This window comes from Maylandia zebra, linkage group LG9 (assembly GCF_041146795.1).
Source record: "Maylandia zebra isolate NMK-2024a linkage group LG9, Mzebra_GT3a, whole genome shotgun sequence".
Lineage (NCBI taxonomy): Eukaryota > Metazoa > Chordata > Actinopteri > Cichliformes > Cichlidae > Maylandia > Maylandia zebra.
In genome coordinates, this window is record NC_135175.1 from 5,563,971 (window position 1) to 5,583,202 (window position 19,232).

At 44.0% G+C, this 19,232-nt stretch overlaps 2 protein-coding genes across 6 annotated transcripts in view; both read left to right on the forward strand.

The window, feature by feature from the left end:
- The first annotated feature begins 1,500 nt into the window (after positions 1-1,500).
- Positions 1,501-6,975, forward strand: LOC101474480 (uncharacterized). 2 transcript variants are annotated; one of them, XM_004573671.3, is made up of 5 exons: positions 1,501-1,635; positions 2,585-2,766; positions 2,896-3,139; positions 3,266-3,405; positions 4,715-6,975. In XM_004573671.3, the coding sequence occupies exons 2-5, from the start codon at positions 2,666-2,668 to the stop codon at positions 5,874-5,876; spliced, it is 1,647 nt and encodes a 548-aa protein (XP_004573728.2). In that variant the 5' UTR covers positions 1,501-1,635; positions 2,585-2,665; the 3' UTR covers positions 5,877-6,975. The 2 variants fall into 2 exon arrangements, with proteins under 2 accessions (XP_004573728.2, XP_004573729.2); XM_004573672.3 differs by having other exon boundaries at positions 2,896-3,115.
- A 4,155-nt stretch (positions 6,976-11,130) lies between these two features.
- Positions 11,131-19,232, forward strand: part of LOC101475436 (band 4.1-like protein 3) — a 36,692-nt gene continuing 28,590 nt past the window's right edge. Inside the window, exons 1-2 of one of the 4 annotated variants that reach the window (XM_076887905.1) lie at positions 11,131-11,217; positions 12,244-13,481. The gene's annotated coding sequence lies outside the window, so the exon portion shown is untranslated. The other 3 variants (XM_076887904.1, XM_076887906.1, XM_076887903.1) reach the window with 3 other exon arrangements.

Consider the following 19,232-nt stretch of genomic DNA (forward strand, 5'->3'; position numbering starts at 1 on the left):
TCAGACCAGCCAATGTTTTTATGTGTTATAGACAGTGTGTGTGATGTGTGCCTCTCTGCACACACTATCATAAATACGCATAACTAAAGAAAAATACAATGTATAGTGTAAGAAAGAAGAGGTTAATAAGATCAAGATCCATCAAAAAAAAGATAAAATATGAATAACTGTGGGTTTATTGTATCATTAATTATATGACTGCAGCTCTGACTTACTTTTAACCAATTTCTGACCTTCTCATCAAAAGTGGGGAAAAGCAGTGTGGCAAATCTCACGGGCATTATAACCCATTTTATTTACATAGTGCCAAATCACATCGACAGTCCCATCAAAGCATGCTACATCGAAATTTTCTATTTTTTGGACCATTCTCTGCCAACCTTGTAGATGGCTGTTTAGGAAACTCTCAGTAGATCAGTAAATACTCATACAAGCGTCTGTGGAGGTTCTCAGTCATCCAGGTCATCATAGTCTAAGGATCTGGAAAAGAAAAGCATCTGGACTTCTTTGAGTTTCCTTGAAGACGTTTCACCTCTAATCCGAGAAGCTTCTTCAGTTTTAAGAGCAATATGGTAGTGTCCCCAAGAGGGTCATGGACCCCTTAGTGATCCTCTACCTAATCACACGAGAGAGAGTGTGAAAACGGGTGTAGGTCACAATCAGCCAAGGCTTCGGGTGAAACCTAGCCCCACCCTATCATGTGATTTACTGAGGTCAAATGGCCCAGGATGTGAGTGGGCGTTAAGGCGTCAGGCGTGCTAGGAGACACAGCAAGTCTTCTGGCAATGGCACGTATTGATGTGCCACCCTGGAGGAGTTGGATGAACTTCCACCTCGTTGTTCTTTGTAGGGTCCACATATCGCCTCATGTTACCAGTAGTGACACTGGCCTTAGCCAAATGCAAAACTAGTGAAAACTTGTTGCCCCTCTAGTGCACCTGTTGATGCCAAACACCAAAGGTGCTAAAACTGATGAAAAAAGTGTTCCTTTACTTTTTTAAAAAGTAGTATAATTTAAGAAAGTTATTTCCTCTTGACAGAGAACATCTGAAGCAGAGACAGATTCTAATCAAGAACCAATGACCATAAACTGAAAAAATACCCAACAGAAAACAAACCATGGTTTGTGCTGAAGCAATGAGACTCTAGTAGTGTAATATTATCAGCACATAAGGATCATTTATTGTAACAAATAATTTAAGTACTGATTTGATAGAATTTGCTAAAATCTTTGTTTAAAGTACATAAACACATGCATTCATCCAGACACAGCAACATATGTTGTTATTGTAATAACTGTATAAAATTATACAATTATAATTGGCTGTAATGATATTTAATCAGGTTTCATGCCATGAAAGACTTATGGACTGAATTACAGCAGCAGGAGAGAGAGTGAGCGAGAGACACTCGTTCCTCTGGTGCTCTATCGCTCACTCTCACTGTGCCTTTCGTTCTTTGGGGGAGGAGATTCAACGACTCTTAGCATCACTGCAGAAACAGAGAGAGGGCGGAGCAGAGGGAGAGAGAGAAAAGAGCCGGAGAGACGATAGCAGGAGGCGATGAGACAAGGAGAGATTTAGAGACTGCAGCAGCACGAAGCGCAGGAGAACAGAACCGACAGCAGCGGTGTCTGTGAGAACAAACACACCTTACGCTTTATTTTACGTGTATCTAAGTGTTTGCACAGTGTTTCTGATCAGTACTTATCTGTGTCGGTTTTGCTCTCATGACTGATTTATGTGAACTAACCAACCCTGATCAGTACTGACAGGTAGTGCTCAATTGATATTCAACACCAGTGATCAATACTGTAGGGCTATGCTGTGTGTGAGTTCTCCTTTTGTGTATATGTGTGTTTTGTTATTGATTAGTAACAAGCAGTGATTCATTAAGGCTTGAGCAGTGTGATCAGATCAGTCAGAATATTAAATCATATGTATCAGTGTTATATTTGCTGATTGATTATTGATTTGTATTTTTGAAGTGGTGACTGATTTGCTGCAGTAGTGATCATATGTCACAGTAGTAGTGATTACAAAGAACAGTGTTCATGATTTTTACCTTCAACAATAGATTCATTTATTAAGAACAAATTGTTTTGATTTGTTACTGATTGGTGTTGAACAGTACTGATTTGATAGCACTCATCAGTAGGTATCATTCATACTGATCTGTATCAGTCATTATTAGACAGTAACATGTACCAGCCAGTATTTGCCTTCAGTATTAGTATGGCTGGGTGTAGGAGTCAGAATTAGGAGAGTCAATCACACGGTGTAAAGGTTCTGCTATGGAGCAGTAGTGCATGCTGGGAGGTGTAGTTCCTGCACTCTTAAATAAAAAATTGAACAGGCAAATGGGTTTAATATCCATCACGTGTCTGTCACTATGAGAATATTAGTGGTGAAAACTCACTTAAGAATACCAAACTTTGTACTGTTTGCTGAGTTTCAGTATCGATTGTGCACAGATGAACAGAACTGATATCAAACTAGTTTATGTCTGTCCCTCCAAACAACACAGGCAGCGTGTGATATCATAACACATCTCTTTATCTGACACTCTGTGTCTCTCTGACAAGAACTTGGTGTGACACAGTCCAGCTGAGATAGAGGTCAGCGGGGCTTAACCTGCTGGGCCACCATCTGATTGGTGGGTGGTGATGATCGCAACAGGTGGATTGCTGAGAATCAACGCACGCCGACAGGACTCGCTATCCAGACCACATAAACCACACGCACAGAAGAAGAAGAAGAAGAAGAGGTAATGCACACTCACAAACAGACACGCATTCAGAGGTGATGTAACCTGGCTGCGTGTGTTTTTCGACACACCTGGGGGTTAGTGATACGATGACGCAATTAACCAATGTCCCCGCCTCCCAAACCCTAGGAGGAGTGAGGTAGTGGTGGTAAAGGGGAAGCTGAAGTTGTGTTCAGTCTCGGGTCTCGTGGCTGCACTTGGCATTCTGGTTCTGGTTGTGGGTGTGGTCATGGCAGCTCTGGGCTATTGGCCTCGTGATGGATTGTTCTTCAGCTCTCAGCCACAGGAGGGCACCGCCATGGCTTCTGTCTCCTCAGACACCCCAACAACTGCACCTGCTGATGCCCAAGTGAGACACTACACCACTGACACTGTGTGTATTTTACTGGGCAAAGGTGGTTTTCATATTTTGACTGTTGTAATGCAGTCATTTTTCACATTTTGTCATGAAGTGTTTCTTATCTTAAGTCAAGTTGAACATCTGTCTGACTGTTTCCAGCGAGAAATGAGAGAAGGTGTACTGCAATCAGATGACGTGCAGGATAATGGAGGAAGCGATGATGGTTTTAACCAGACAGAAACCATAAATGGGACGACCAGACATCTTTCACAAGGTTTTCTACAGGACTTTCTGGACAGGTAAACAAACTAGCCTGTCTGCTTTAGCCGAGGCTGCCAGAACAGCTGTAAAGGCCCTTTGGGAAGTTCTGGACTTGCAGGGGAAATATCTCTTCATATTGTGGATGAGATAGCAGGGTAACATTCATACCATGTCACTGCAATCAGTTAGAAATTAGTAGGAAATTGAAATTGCTTTGAAAGAAGTTTAGTTCCTACTCTAAAGCCCTGTGTAAATATGGAACAATTCACTGCCTCACGACTGCTTTGCAGATTGTGGTTGCATATGGAGAAGATGTGGCCCCAAACCTTTAAATTCAGGTGTTGTCAGTCCCAATGCCACAAGTATTGAAAATCAAGCACCCAGCAATCTTCTTTGTGAAAAAAGGGGACATTGTTTCTGAAATTCACTGGATTCAAGCATAGTATTGTAAGAAGATGAAACATTTCCAACAGGCCAGTTGGGGAAATTCCTTCAATACCTTCCTCCAACATATTCCACAATCAATGGCATTATTGCAAAGTGGAAGTGCTCAGGAACCACAAGCACCCAGCGGCAGTCCACATGAAGTTACGTAATGCAAGTGCCAAGGGGCATAGTTCATAAATGGTAAATGGCCTGTATTTGTATAGCGCTTTACTAGTCCCTAAGGACCCCAAAGCACTTTACACATCCAGTCATCCACCCATTCATTCACACACAGGTGATGGCAGCTACATTGTAGCCACAGCCACCCTGGGGCGCACTGACAGAGGCGAGGCTGCCGGACACTGGCGCCACCGGGCCCTCTGACCACCACCAGTAGGCAACGGGTGAAGTGTCTTGCCCAAGGACACAACGACCGAGACTGTCCAAGCCGGGGCTCGAACCGGCAACCTTCCGATTACAAGGCAAACTCCCAACTCTTGAGCCACGATCGCCCCAATATACCCCAATATAAAGGTTGCCTCAGCACAAAAACTGTGCTATAAGCTTCAAGGAATGGGTTTTCTGCAGATGTCCACATAGTGTATAGTCTGCTGTTATGTTCATGCATTTCTTTAACATCCTCGATAGGTTTTTCATCCCTGCTCAATACTGTAATCAGTACTGCACACATGCCACCAATGGCTATTTCATTCATCATAAACATTTCATTTTGTTAGATCAATAGCTAATTTCTTCTTGTATGAATGCTTCTTGACTGTGCTGGTGGAGATTAAAGTTGATACTAGTGAGCTTTGGCAGTCTATTTGGAATTTCTAAAACTCAGCATGGTCCTAAAAGTACTTCAGGGTGTTTTTAAGTAGCTCTCCTAAGGATTGGTCTGTTTTCTGATTGTCTCTTCAGGTATTTGTACTCTGATAGACTGAAGGTCTTTGGCCCACTCATCATGGGGATTGGCATTTTCCTCTTCATCTGTGCCAATGCTGTTCTGCATGAAAACCGTGACAAGAAGACAAAAGTCATAAACCTGAGGGACATTTATTCCACTGTTATTGACCTCCACAGCCTCCGGAAACCCAACACTTCCTCCTGCTGCTCAGCCAATCCCCCCAACAGCATTGTTAACTATATCCAATCAAAGAGCCTGGAAGCCAAACCCAGGGCATACCCTGACTCCCTGATAAACAGAAAGGGGGGAGGAGAAGGTGTGGGAGACAGTGGGGTGGGAGGTGGGCTGTTAACCATGCAACCTGGCAGCAGTAAAGGAGCAGGGGAAGGTTGGGGCAATGATGGAGGAGGACACGCAGTCTTCAGTATATACCAGGAACAAACAGATGCTCCTCCTCCCTCTTCCTCGCAGAGACTTTCCCTCCCCCAAAGTTTTAGCCCCACCCACCCCTCCACCTGCTGGACCACAAAGAATATGCTAAGCTCTTTCACCTTACCTCTGCGCCGCCCAAAACCCCCTGCGCTGCAGAGAAGGCACTCGGCTCGAGCCAGGACCAACCAGGGCTGGAGAGGGGACAAAGGAGAAGAGGAACAGCAGAGGAGGGACATAGGAGACGACAAACCAGGGGAGGAGGGTTATGGATGCCCCCCACCTCCTCAGCGCTACTCTAGTCCCTCCCTAAATAGACCCCTTCAGGATTCATTAACAGCTTCTTGCAGCTCCTCCGGCCTCTACAAGGAAGCACCGGGAGGCTCCCAGGCCCTGCTCCTCCTCTCCTCTTCCTCCCTCACCCCCTCCCACCTGTCCCTCTCCTCATTTTCATCCACACCACTGCCGCCCTGCAGGAGGCACAGCCTGTCGACCAGCATCAACATCACAGGTTATAGCAAATTAAAACACAGAGACAACGATTCATGTTCCCCATCATCACACAAAGTGATATCACAGGGTAGGCATCAAATGTCAGAGGAAGTGAAATCACAAAGAAAGTACTCTAACAAGGAGAAGTTGAGGATGATCTCACAGAAATATTCTGGTCTGACGCAGAAGAAAGACCAATCAGGACTTGACTCAGAGACTGACAGCACAACTCAGTATATGACCGAGAAACATTAGGGCCACATTCAAAGACTGTGTAAACACTGACTGTGTGAAGACGTCGAAATGGTGTGCGAATGTGGCTCTGTTGGTTTCTGAATTAGCAATAAGGAGTCTTCCAGAGAAGCAACAGCACAATATTCAAGAACCTGCTGTTTAGCTGTGTTGATCAGCTCTCTAAACTCTCACTGGAAAAGTTTGTATGGAACCTTTTGCCGGCAGAGAATGTGCAACAAAATGTTTCTGTGTTAATGTGGTAGCTCTCAAATAAGGGGATATTAGCCATCATCTGGAAAATGTGTGGAATGACTTTCAATGTACGGTATTCTGGGTTCCAAATGAAAAAGTGCAGACTCATCCATCACTTTAGTCTTCTGCATTAGTACATGACCACATAACTACAGAAGAGCACTGTATCCACCAAAGTGTTTTGTGCCTCAGCCTTTTCATGCTGGTTATTATTATGGATGCCCAGGTAATGATATCCTGAGGAATCTGAAGTCAAGCTGAATGTAAGTGTTTTGTGTATGAGGTTCGATGTTATTTCCAGAAGACCTGTATTATTTTTATTTTTGTGAATGCAGTGCACTTCTGTAAAATAGCTTCAGTTTTTGTCAGTATTATGGAAAATTGCTTGAAGTAAAAAATAAAATGTACAGGTAACACATACCTGTTGTTCATATAAGTTACTCACTGTAGTGAGGATTTCCCATTTTGTTTCTACGACCTTTGCTGTGAGTTAGTTTTGACTGCATATCAAAATGAATCAGGATAAGTCAGCATTAAGCAATCTCACTACAAAACCTTAATTTAAATTGTTGGGAGGATGCCCAATGTCTTTAATTATTTCTATTAGTTTATCATTTGTACCCTGGAATACCTGTAAGCTGGGTTCATTACTTTCTATCAAGTGTACATGTTAACCTAAAAAGAAATGTACTCACTTTTTCCAGTTGTTGTTGACTTGCCGAGACGAAGCATGACTTCTTAGATTTGACTGATCCTAAACTACAAAGTTGTAGCTTCATGGAGTCTTCCACTGAAAATCTAACCTGCTTAACCTAAGTTTAATCTAAGCACAATATCACTGAAAATAAAGCACATTATGTTAAACCTTTTTTCATCTTTGTCTTATTCTAAATGTATTTATTGCTAATTCTTTTAAACTTGGGATTACCAGTCACGTGTTGTTCAGCAGGTAGAACCAAAGACAACGAGCCCCAGATTTTCCAGCTCTGGTCTGTCAACATGTTGGTGTTTGCCAGTTCAAAATAAAACAACTAAAGTTGTTTCATTTCTCTGTTTGGATATTTTTGTTGTTAAGGACAAATAACTGTAAAAACTAAGATATTGTTCTGGATATGAAGCATATTTTTTAGCCATTTAGCTCTAGTATAGTTAATTTCTATTTACAGAGGACTAGATGCAAGGTCTCCCTTCTGCACATCCACCTCAACTGCAGCCAATTTCTCCACAATGTGAAGTGGAATAGACGGCTAATGGTGAGCAATAGATAAACATCTATCTGGCAGAAGATAAGCCTCAATGCTTAAGGCTAACATTGAGCTAACATGTATAGCTCAATGTTGGATGTACGTAACGTATGTTTGAGGTACACCCTGGCTACAAAACCCAATATCACAGCAAAGCATAGATTACACACGTCAGTCCAACTTGTTCCTTTCATGGTTTGGAGAGGCAAAGTGTGAAATGGATATGCATGTAGAAGTTGTAGTACCAGCAAGGGGAGATAATATATTTAAAAGCGAGAAGTTGCTAGTGAGCAAGAAAGTGTCCTTAATCGCCAGAAACAGTTAAGCTAAGTGGCTAATATGTATTTACATGTAAATCTGCAGATAATGTCTGTTTAAACACTTTCCTGATTATTTTCATGTTCATGAAATAAAATATCCCCCTCTGCTGGTAATGCAATTTACTGCAACTTCTGCATGTATATAAACGGACCCAATGGAGCGGCATGTCAATGTTTTGCCATGATACTGGGTAAAATAATGTAAAATAAGCTGAATATTTTTTCTGTCCTGGGCATACACAGGAGTGAAAAAAAGAAGAGCAAAGAGAAAACAAGGACAAAATGCAAACTATGGAACACTGATGAAGAAAATGAATGGTACGCAAATTCAAATGTAGAGAAAAAAAAGAAGTGAAGTTAAAATGTTTGCTCATTGCATGAAATAAGGCTGAGAAACCTGAGCATATAATAGCTTAACAAGCTTAAAAAATGGATCATTCACGGATCAGCCCTAACAATAAGCTTTATCACAAGGAAACTTAAGCATGAAAATCAAGAGTGTCAGTCTCCCAGCCTAGAACTGGGAACTGGTTCCACAAGAGAGGGGCCTGATAAATGGCCTGTATTTATATAGCGCTTTACTAGTCCCTAAGGACCCCAAAGCGCTTTACACATCCAGTCATCCACGCACACATTCACACACTGGTGATGGCAGCTACATTGTAGCCACAGCCACCCTGGGGCGCACTGACAGACGGGAGGCTGCCGGACACTGGCGCCACCGGGCCCTCTGACCACCACCAGTAGGCAACGGGTGAAGTGTCTTGCCTAAGGACACAACGACCGAGACTGTCCAAGCCGGGGCTCGAACCAGCAACCTTCCAATTACAAGGAAAACTCCCAACTCTTGAGCCACGAGCGCCCAAATGGTTATCACAAGATAAGTGAAGATCTTCCTCCAGTCTACTTTTAGAAACTCTAGGTATCACAATTACTGCATTTTGAGAATGCTCTATTGGGATAAAATGCTTCTATTATATCTTCATTGGAATAATCACTGAGACCTTTGTATGTGAGAAGAAGGATTTAAAATTCAACGTCATTCAGGCCCTTATGTCTTAAGCCTTAAAAAAAACAACAATTCATCACCAAGGTTGGCAATGAATTCTCCTGCTGTATATATCATTCCCAGGAGCTGAGACATTTCTTCCCTGGAGGAAATGGTTGAATTTCTTTCCAAAATTGCAATAAAATTTGATGGTATTATTTCAGGTGATTTCAATATTCAAACTGACAACAGCAACAACTCAGACTCTGATAAACAGATGAAAAACAACAAGATTACACAGTTGATCTGATTTAAAATCTGGGTCCAAATTAACATTTCAAGTGTAAATGGACTGATCTACTCTCCCAGAGTACTCAAAGCACTCTATACAACATGCCACATTCACCCAAACACACTCATTCTGACAAGCACTTGCTCTATACTTAGAGCTTTCGTTAACTACATTCACCAATGGATGCATTGGAGACCAACTTGGATGTCTGCATGTCAAAGACACTTGATATGCAGACTGGAGAAACCAGGGATCAAACCACCAACCTTCTGATCAGTAGGTGACCTGCTCTACCTCCAGCGCTACAGCCACCCCTACGCGTCAAACAGGTTTGTCCTTGAAGTTGGACGACTGGATTGCTGAACAGCAGCAATGGAAAAGACAATTTGGGAAACAGTTTGTACGATTAAATTATGTTTTCCAAAATGTTTTAGAGTTCTTCACCCATGTTAACTGCATCCACCTCAAAAGCAGTCTGAATACACCTCAGACCTTGCTGATGCTGTGAAAATTATGAGTTTTCACCCAACAGCACACTGTGAAACAGAAACGTACTTTTCAGGGGCTTGGAAAGCTTTAAAAACCATGAGACTTGGCACACACCTTCAAGGTGAATAGGCTTTAAATTTTTACGGGACTTATTTATTAGTGTTGCAAACTGGCTCTGTAGCACCATCTATAAATGTTCTACAGAAGCAGCTCTGACACCGCACAATATGAGACACACAGTCTCATATTGTGCGGTGTCATGTAATGTTATGAGACATGCAAACAAGTCTCTTGGAGCCATATAAACCCAACACTTACGGCGCCACCTAGTGGTAACAGGGAATATGCAGTAGGTGACAATTATTATTCTATGAAAATCATATTTTCCTTGGTGGGCCCATTAATAATATTTAACACCGTGACATATAGGTACCCAGTATTCTTCATTGCCACCTAATGGGGATAGGAGTTGTTATGCAGCTGATTTACAGAACACCCAATTAGCATCCTGGGCTGAAAACATCCGCTTGAGCACATGGCATTCCTCACTTACAGCATGCCACAGCTTGCTTGAACATGTGCGAGTGTGCAAGGACTCTCACTGTCACTGCTGCTTGCAGCTTTAATAATATACTTCAGCTGAATTTATGAATATGTATGAATTTACTACTAATAATCTACTGTCTGCATTAAATCATTACCAGTTATTAATCTCTGGCTCTCTTCAACAGGAGGTCTTTTGTCCTGTCTCCCCCCTCGCTTCTGCCCTCTGTTGTTAATAAGTGCAGAAAAGAGCTTTGAAATGTTCACTTTCAGTTGCCTCTGTCTAACTGCCTCTATTTCACCTTATCACTTGCACCTTCTTCCATCACATTAACCTTCTGCATGTGCTGCTTCACTACATCCGTAAAGTTTAACCGTGGTCTTCCTGTTTTCCTCCTGCCAGGCAAGGAAAAGGCTGGTATCGGCAGCACCTGATTGGTAACTGTACTGTCAGCATAAAGGCTTATTTTAGAAAGGAAGTTAAAAGTGTACCATACAGACTGAGTTCTAGGTAGCCATTAGTAGTTACCTCCAGAAAAAACAGTGAACCGTGTGTGTGTGTGTGTGTGTGTGTCTGAAGATAAGCATTAATTTAAAAGTACTGTATAAGTGTGCTTTTACCTGACCTCTCCCAGAGCAGGTTAGGTTTGTAGTACAAGTTACCATGGTGATAAGGCAAGAAATGAATCAACATTTGTAGTACAGAAAACCCAGAGTTAACCTGAAGTTACCTGAATATCCTGCTTTGTAGTACACCTTCATAATAAAAGAAACTACTCTGAGGGGCATTTCTGCTGGCTTTGGTTTGCTTTCTGTTTGCTTGCACAGTACATGCTGTTACACTTTTCATAACCCTTGACAGACAAAAGCTCTTGTGCAGTGTTCGAAAATAACCTTTTCTGTGATTTTAAAAAGTCAGTTATCCTGGGAAACTACTATTCCCAGGATGCATTCCACACACACAACAAATCCCCAATCTCACAGGAGCCCATCACGATGGGTAAATCCAAAACAGCTGTAAGCCTTTCCCCCCCATTCTGAGGTTGACAGCTGTAAGGAGGGGGAGGGGGGGTTAATCTGTGTGGGCGTGGCCTGATGTATCAGAGTAAAAACCAATAATCCATCCAAACAACAGACAGTTCTAAAGAGCAAGAGAAAGAAGAAAACAATCTACAAAAACCATTTAAAGGAATTTTATCTTCACCAGCTTCATTAACAGGACTTACCTGCACAGGTAAAACACATGTTGTTCTTATTTACTGTATGATACAACCCACAAAAGCATAGAAGTCATCTGTTTCATGAGTGATCTGTTTTTCTTTGCCACTATCATCTGTGATATCAAGAGTATGCGTTCAGCAAAATGATTAAATATTCCACAGCTTGCTCTATAATTTGCTCTATAATGCCTCCTGTTTTTTAAATGCAGTGTAACAAAAAAGACAAAAATAGGACATTTTAAAGGTGTGTGTGTGTGTGTGTGTGTGTGTGTGTGTGTGTGTGTGTGTGTGTGTGTGTGTGTGTGTGTGTGTGTGTGTGTGTGTGTGTGTCAGCCTTAAGCTGACATTTTGGTGATAATGTTTAGCCATATTTATTTCTTTAAGCACTGACTTACTTACCTTACGTTAACCACAGACAGTCAGAATTGTAGATGTTTTTTTCATTGTTCTCCTAAGTCTTGACAATCACAGAAAAAAATGTCTGTTTTGCTTTTATTATTATTATTAATAATAATAATAAATTTTATTCATAGGCACTTTTAAAGAGGCTCAAGGTCACCTCACATTAGTACAACAAAATAAAAACCAACTACAAAAGCTAATCATGGTAAAAAATAGACCAAAGTCATGATGAAGGGAAGGCAATTCTGAATAGATGGGTTTTAAGTATTGAATTAAAGGTAGAGAGAGTTTGTAGTTCGGAGATGTGGTGGAAGTGCTTTCCAAAGTCTCAGGGCAGAACAACTAGAGGCTCTGAGTCCTGTGGTAGTCAGGTGAGCAGGTGCTTTTCTCCAAGATACAGGGTTAGTGTAATAATAATAATAATAATAAATTTTATTTATGAGCGCCTTTCAAGTCACCCAAGGACACTTTACAATAGGATAAAACACTTAGTAAAACAATGGCAGAATAAGAACAATAAAATAAAGCACAAGATAAAATGAACAAACAGTGGATTCACAGTGAATATGCAGATTTGAACAGATGAGTTTTGAGTTGGGATTTAAACTGGGGGAGAGAACCAATATTTCTTATTTCAGGGGGCAGAGAATTCCACAACCTGGGAGCAGAGCAGCTGAAAGCTCTGCTTCCCATGGTGGTGAGGCGGAAGGAAGGTACAGTAAGCTGGACAGAAGAAGAAGAACGAAGTGAACGGGCAGAACAAGTGGTGGTTAACAGGTCAGAAAGGTAAGAAGGAGCGAGGTTATGAAGGGCCTTGAAGGTGAGCAGAAGAAGTTTGAAAATTATCCGGAATTTCACAGGGAGCCAGTGAAGTTCCTGAAGAACAGGGGTGATGTGCTGGTACGAGGGGGTTCTGTAGCGTAACGGTTACTACCAACGATGGCTTAGACCTCAGAGAGTTAAGTGCATCTTCAAACCATGACAGAGCCTCAACTTTGGGTTACAGTAGACACAATTTCAGCAGGTCACATACTCTTACAACAGCAATGAGCACAGTTATGATTTTCAATCCAGTTCTAGTGAAATTTGGCAAACTTCAGCCTTTTCCCAAGGGAATCATTTTCCATTTTTAGTTTCCTCAAAGCTTTAAGGACACACCATGCAGAGATATGCCAGGTTTTGGGTTAGTAACTCCATGGAAATCTCCTCGTTGATACAAAACTAGGAGAGTGGCTCAACATCCATGGTCTCTGTCTAGGAACAGCTAACACAATGAGCAGAACCCTCAAAACTTCTGATAATAAAAATCCTGTTTGGTGTTTCTAGGACAAAAATTTGCTAGGAGTAAATGAATACGTCAATTACAGACTCTCCTATTTGAAATTTTCACCTGCTGTACTTCCAATCTTTTTTCCAAAACAGTTTATGAATTCACATATTTCTGTTGAAGTTCTCAGTCATCCAGATCATGATTCAATTCAGTTCAATTCAATTTTATTTATACAGGGCCAAATCACAATCATAACAGGCATGATTCAATGCAGAGAGGTCTATTAACACATAGTGAGTGAGACAGGTGATTGAAGAAGAAACACTCAATGCATCATGGGAATCCTCCAGGAACCCACACCTATTGCAGCATAACTAAGGGAGGGTGATAGTCTTAAGAGCTGGACAAAGACAGCTGGACTTCTTTAAGGTTTTTATAACTTGTTTCTCTCATCCAAAAGGCAGAAAGTTCCAGGTATTTAAAAAAGGTTGTGGGCCATTACAACCTGAGGTTTTGGGTGAAACTGCTATGAGACCTTACCCAGCCCGTCACCTGTCACCTACTGAATTTCACCTGACAAAGTCCAAAGGGGAGTTGAGGTGTCTGGTAAGAGATCTCAAGACTGCATTGTAGATGGCAGACAGTGGTTGTTGAAAGGCACCACTTATGTTCTTTCTAACCATCTGCTGTGTTAGTCCAAGGTGTAAACGGATTGGCTCTTATATAGTGCTTTTCTACTCTTCCTGAGCACTCAAAGTGCTTTATGCAACATGCCCCATTCACACGTTCACACCAGCACCTTTTTTCATGCTTAAGTGCTCTCTATCTAACATTCACACTCTGATGGATGTGTCAGTGAGCAACTTGGGGTTAGTATCTTGCCCAAGGATATTTGCCATGTAGACTAGAGCAGCCAGGAATCAAACCAAAAAGCAGATGGTCACCTAGGAAGACGGAATCCAGTTTGGCTAAACGAAGTATCCAGTGTCATTGAGGAGCTAAACAAACTGGATTAGTATGAGCAGAATCGTTTAGGAGACTTTCAAGGAATGACAGAAACATTGAAGTGTTCAGCAAGAGTTGAGCATGATTCAGAAGAGAGACTGTAAGCACAGGTAAGATAGAGCAGTACGAGGGAAGGTTGAGTAAACCATTCTCTTGTACGAAGAATGAAAAATGTAATGAGACTGAAAAATGTTTGCATTGACATATGTAGGAGAATTTCATATTGATAGTAATTCTCCTGTCCCCAACAGCAGCTCAACCAGGAAACATTCTGCTGTTGAATCAGTGCATTGACTCAACAGACGTTCATGACATTTAGATCTGTACAGTTCATCTTTGTAGCTGTACTCATAATATGAAATGAGATTTGTGTGTTCTGGTGGGACGAATGACTGATTGCCATTATAATGGGTAGGTGACTATGTAAATACATGAATATATTAGTCTACCCTAGTTGATTATATTCATAACTTTCTCACTGTGTTTTGGACAATTATGTTAAATCGTGTCATGACAAGGTTTTTACACACCTCTTTGATGCATAACTGAGTAACTAGTGATTTTTTTTTTACCATATATCAAATTGTCTCATTTACATATTGTTATGGGAACACATTTCAGGATGGTGCTGAACTGAAGCAGCGTATTATTTATGCGTTTTTATTCTGTCTTGGAATTCAGCAGTGTGGTTTCAGAGGAATGGTTTTGCGACACATTACATTTGTTTTTTTCTGAATTTACTTTAAAGTTTGCACGTAACTATGATATGATGTTTCACTGATAAATACTCAATAATATAATTTTTTTTTCCTTTTCTTTTTTCTGGATGGATCACCTCCTGTTTTAACTGTATTGGTAAGTAAACACACACACACACACACCATGGCAGCTGTGCAGACAGACCTGGCTGTTACACGCATGAGTATTATTTATTTTTTAAAAACTATTCTAACCTATTATCTCGTTTTAATTTATAGATTATTTTACATATTCAGATTTTATTGAATTAAGATTTGGACAGATATAGAGTAGTACATGCACATTTGAATTCATGCAAACATCTTGCAGAGCCAAGCTTTGTATAAATAAAATGTTTATTTTAAAAATCAATAGTAATAAATAGACCAGCATTTGCATTGTTTTCTCATCAAGTTCTATACAACCATACATTTTGCGATGAGACGGGAAAGAATGCAGGTTTCAGGGACTGAATTTTACAGAGTCTTTTATTTACAGTCTATGCACAGAACACATGGCGTTGTTAAATCATTCATCACATAGGTTATTAATTATACATTTTATATAACTCCTCCTGTTTAAATGCAACATACAAAAGCATAATCAAATAGTTAATTAAATGTGTTGTTGTGTTAATTGCAATTACAGTAGAAATAAATAAATAACATTTTATTAAAAACACAATTTTTAAGTTTAGCATTAACTTATTCAACGATCAACTTATTTTAAGGCATATTTGATTGTTACGCTATTTGAATTGTTTCATGCTTCCTGTGCTTCAGTCCATCATGAAATTATTTGAACTGTCACTGCAGCACAGACCCTACCATCTGACTGTCTGACTGGCAATAATGTGTATTGACTGCCTGCTCTCCTCTACCCCAACTGCCATGATAATGCAACTCACCAATCCCTCCACACAATCAGGTGGAACTGTGCCGTCGGCCCCCTGCGTCTCTAACTCTTTTACTCTTGCTGTTCGCTTCCCAGTCCTTCTGGGGGTTGGACCTCTGTGGGTGTTGGGGGTGGGGGCTGGCCTGGTGTGCCTCCTGGTGTCTCCATGAGGGTTAGCTTGCTGTGGTTGGGTAGGTGCTGTGGCAGCTATGCGGGGGCTCCATATTTGCATCTGTTGTGTCGTCTCTTGGTTCTAGGTGGGGCGGATGTGGTGCTGGGTGTTGGCAGCGGTGCAACCGGGGAATGACTGGGGGCTGGTGGGTGCTGCCAGCTTGGCTTTGTGGGGCTTTGGAAAACTTTAAATAACTAGTAAAGCACATAGTAAAGCTGAGCTGATGTCCTCTAGTATACTACTGTCTCACAGTCCCCCTATAATCAGATGTCTGCACTCCTGAGTGCACTTTCCAAGCAGGAAGTAGCGAGTACAAACTCTTTGTAGCTGGTATTGAGAAACACCCAAGGAAGAGCAACTGCAGAGCGATGGGTGAGGTTGTCAGATAAAAATAAATCCAAGAAGCGCTGCAGCACGGGGACCATATATAATGTAACATTCACAAGAACCAGACGGTTGGGGTCTCAGTTTGTCCGTTTATTCGCCACATAAGCAAGCGGGTTGCTAACTCAGGGGAGAGCGCCCTCGTGCTACACCTCTCTTCAGCCTGGCACCCACACAACACAGAACCCAGGTCCCCCCTCCCCTTCCTCCACACCACCCTCCCTACTTCCTGCAGCACAACCAAACATGAATCTTAAAAGAACAACAACAGTGTGCAAAGATAACCAACATGTACAATAACACTTAACCATCGTTACACTGCCCCCCCAGCAATAAGTTCCTCGTCCCCGAGGGAACGACACAGTCTCTGAGGCGGGGTGGTAGCCTACGTTCCCTCCTTGACCTCCTGAGCCCCTGAGGTGGGCGCGGAGCGTCGGGGCTTTGGGGTGAAGAGTCCGAGGGAGGGGAACGCAGCCCCGGTCGGGGGCCCCTCTGAGCAGGGTCATGGACGCTCTGTACACGTCCCTCTGGAAAGGAGGGGAGGGACTGCCCTCTGTAGGGGGCCATCCGGTCTCTGTGCAGCGCCACTTTCCTCCCCCTAGGAGGCAACTGCACCCTGTAAACAACCTCCCCCACTCGCTCTAGGACGCTGCAAGGCCCCACCCAGCTGCTATCCAGTTTAGGACACCGTCCCTTCTTTCTCTTTGGGCTGTAGACCCACACCAGCTCCCCAGCACGGAAGTGCCTCCCCTTAGTGGTGATGTCATAATTCCTCTTTTGGCGCAGGCCTGCCTTCGCCAGCTGCTCCCGGGCGTAGGAATGTGCAGAATCCAGCCGGTCCTGCAGCTTCCTTGCGTAGTCCCGGCCTGGTGGTGCTTCTGGCGCGTCCGGGGGCTTCCCAAAAGCCAACTCTGCAGGAGTTCTCAGCTCTCTCCCTAACATGAGCAGGGCAGGCGTACATTGGGTGGAGTCTTGCACTGCCGACCTGTAGGCCATGAGGATAAGGGGAAGATGGTAGTCCCAGTCCCGTTGGTGTTCTGAGGTAAGGATGGCTAGCTGCTGGGCCAGCGTCCTGTTAAACCTTTCCACCAGTCTATCGCTTTGGGGGTGAAGTGGGGTGGTGCGGGTCTTCTTGATCCCAAGGCGTTCACACATGGCAGCAAATACCTTGGACTCAAAGTTACGCCCCTGGTCACTGTGGAGGGTCTCTGCTGTTCCAAAGCGGCTGAACATCCCCTCCACTAATACATCAGCGACAGTCTCAGCCTCCTGATCTGGGATGGCGTATGCTTCCGGCCACTTGGTAAAATAGTCCATGGCCACAAGAACATAGCGGTTTCCTCTGTCTGTGCGAGGAAATGGGCCCATGACGTCCACAGCTACTCGCTCCATTGGAGCCCCTGCTGGTTGCTGCTGAAGCTGAGCCCGGGACTGGTCCTGTGGCCCTTTGTGTGAGGAACATGCATCACAGCTCCGGCAAAAGTCCTCCACATCCCTCCGCTGTTGACCCCAGTAATAGCCCTGGCGGAGGCGGCGGAGAGTCTTAGAGACCCCAAAGTGGCCGGAGCCAGTGCTCCCATGGCAGGCTTCCAGCACCGCTGACCTCAGCGACCTTGGCACCACAACCTGCCACCTCTCCTCCCCCGTGGCAGGATCCTTCCAGGCACGCTCCAACACCCCCTCCTTCAGCCTGAGAGCTGCAAACTTGGCCCATAGCCCCCTGGTACAGATGGAAAACCCAGTGACCTCATCCCAAAGGGGTTGCTCCTCCCTCTCCAGCCACTGCAGGACCGGCAGCAGGTCTGTGTCTTGTTCCTGCCGTGCCCTCCACTCCGCTGCATCCACCACCAGAAGAGCCCTGCAGGCGAGCTGTGCTGCTCCGTCTATTGTCGTGAGTTCCCGCTCTATTTCCTCTCGCTTCTCACAGTAACGGCAGCCAGCTGCAGCACATGGGCAGCGAGAGAGGGCGTTTGCGTTAGAATGGTGCGTCCCTGCTCTGTGCTCCACAGTGAAATTGAAGGCTTGGAGCTCCTCCAGCCAGCGAGCCACCTGTCCCTCTGGCTCCCTGAAAGACATCAGCCACGGAAGGGCAGCATGATCAGTTCTGATAACAAATGCTGTGCCGCACAGGTAGTACTTAAAGTGTCTCACCCCTGCCACCACGGCCAGCAGCTCTCGTCGTGTGACACAGTAGCGCCGCTCACTCCTGTTCAGGACCCGACTGAAGTACGCCACCACCTTCTCACCTTCCGGCCCAACCTGCGACAACACAGCTCCCAGCCCCACATTACTTGCGTCAGTGTCCAGGACAAAAGGCAGGGTGGGGTCAGGGGGGGCGAGGACTGGGGACTCTGTCAGCGATTTGCGGAGGGTGTTGAACGCCTGCTGACAGTCCTGGGTCCAGATGAAGTCACGGTCCTTCTGCAGCAGGTGGAAGAGTGGTGCGGCTATGGAGGAAAAGCCCTTCACAAACCTCCTGTAATAAGACGCCAGTCCTAGGAAGCTTTTGAGCTGTTTCTGGTCTGCTGGTGTGGGCCACTCGGTAATGGTGTGAATTTTTTCCTCCAAAGTGCTGATGCCCTCACGACCCAGCTTGTGGCCCAGAAACTCCACCTCCCTCCTCATGAAGTGGCACTTGTCGGGATGCAGCTTCAGGCCTGCAGCCGCCACCCTCTCCAACACTTGTCTCAGGGCATCCAGGGCAGCATCAAAGGAGCTCCCGTGCACTAGAAGATCATCCAGGTAAACCAGACACCGTTGCCGTGGGACGCCAGCCAGCACACTGTCCATAAGCCTCTCGAAGGTCGCAGGAGCGTTGCAAAGACCAAAGCTCAGGACTTTGAACTGCCATAGTCCCCTGTTAGTGCAGAAGGCTGTCTTCGGTCTGGATTCCGGGGACAGTGGCACCTGCCAGTAGCCACTCCGCAGGTCCAGGGTGGAGAACCAGGAGGACCCGGCTACTAAGTCGAGAGACTCATCAATCCTGGGAAGGGGGTAAGAGTCCTTCTTCGTCACTTTGTTGAGTGGTCTGTAGTCCACACAGAAACGCATCCTAGGACTTTTTTTCTTAGGCACCATCACCACCGCGGAGGCCCACGGGCTATCAGATGGCTCTATGATGCCCGCCTTCATCATTTCACACAACTCTCTGTCTGCAGCCTCCT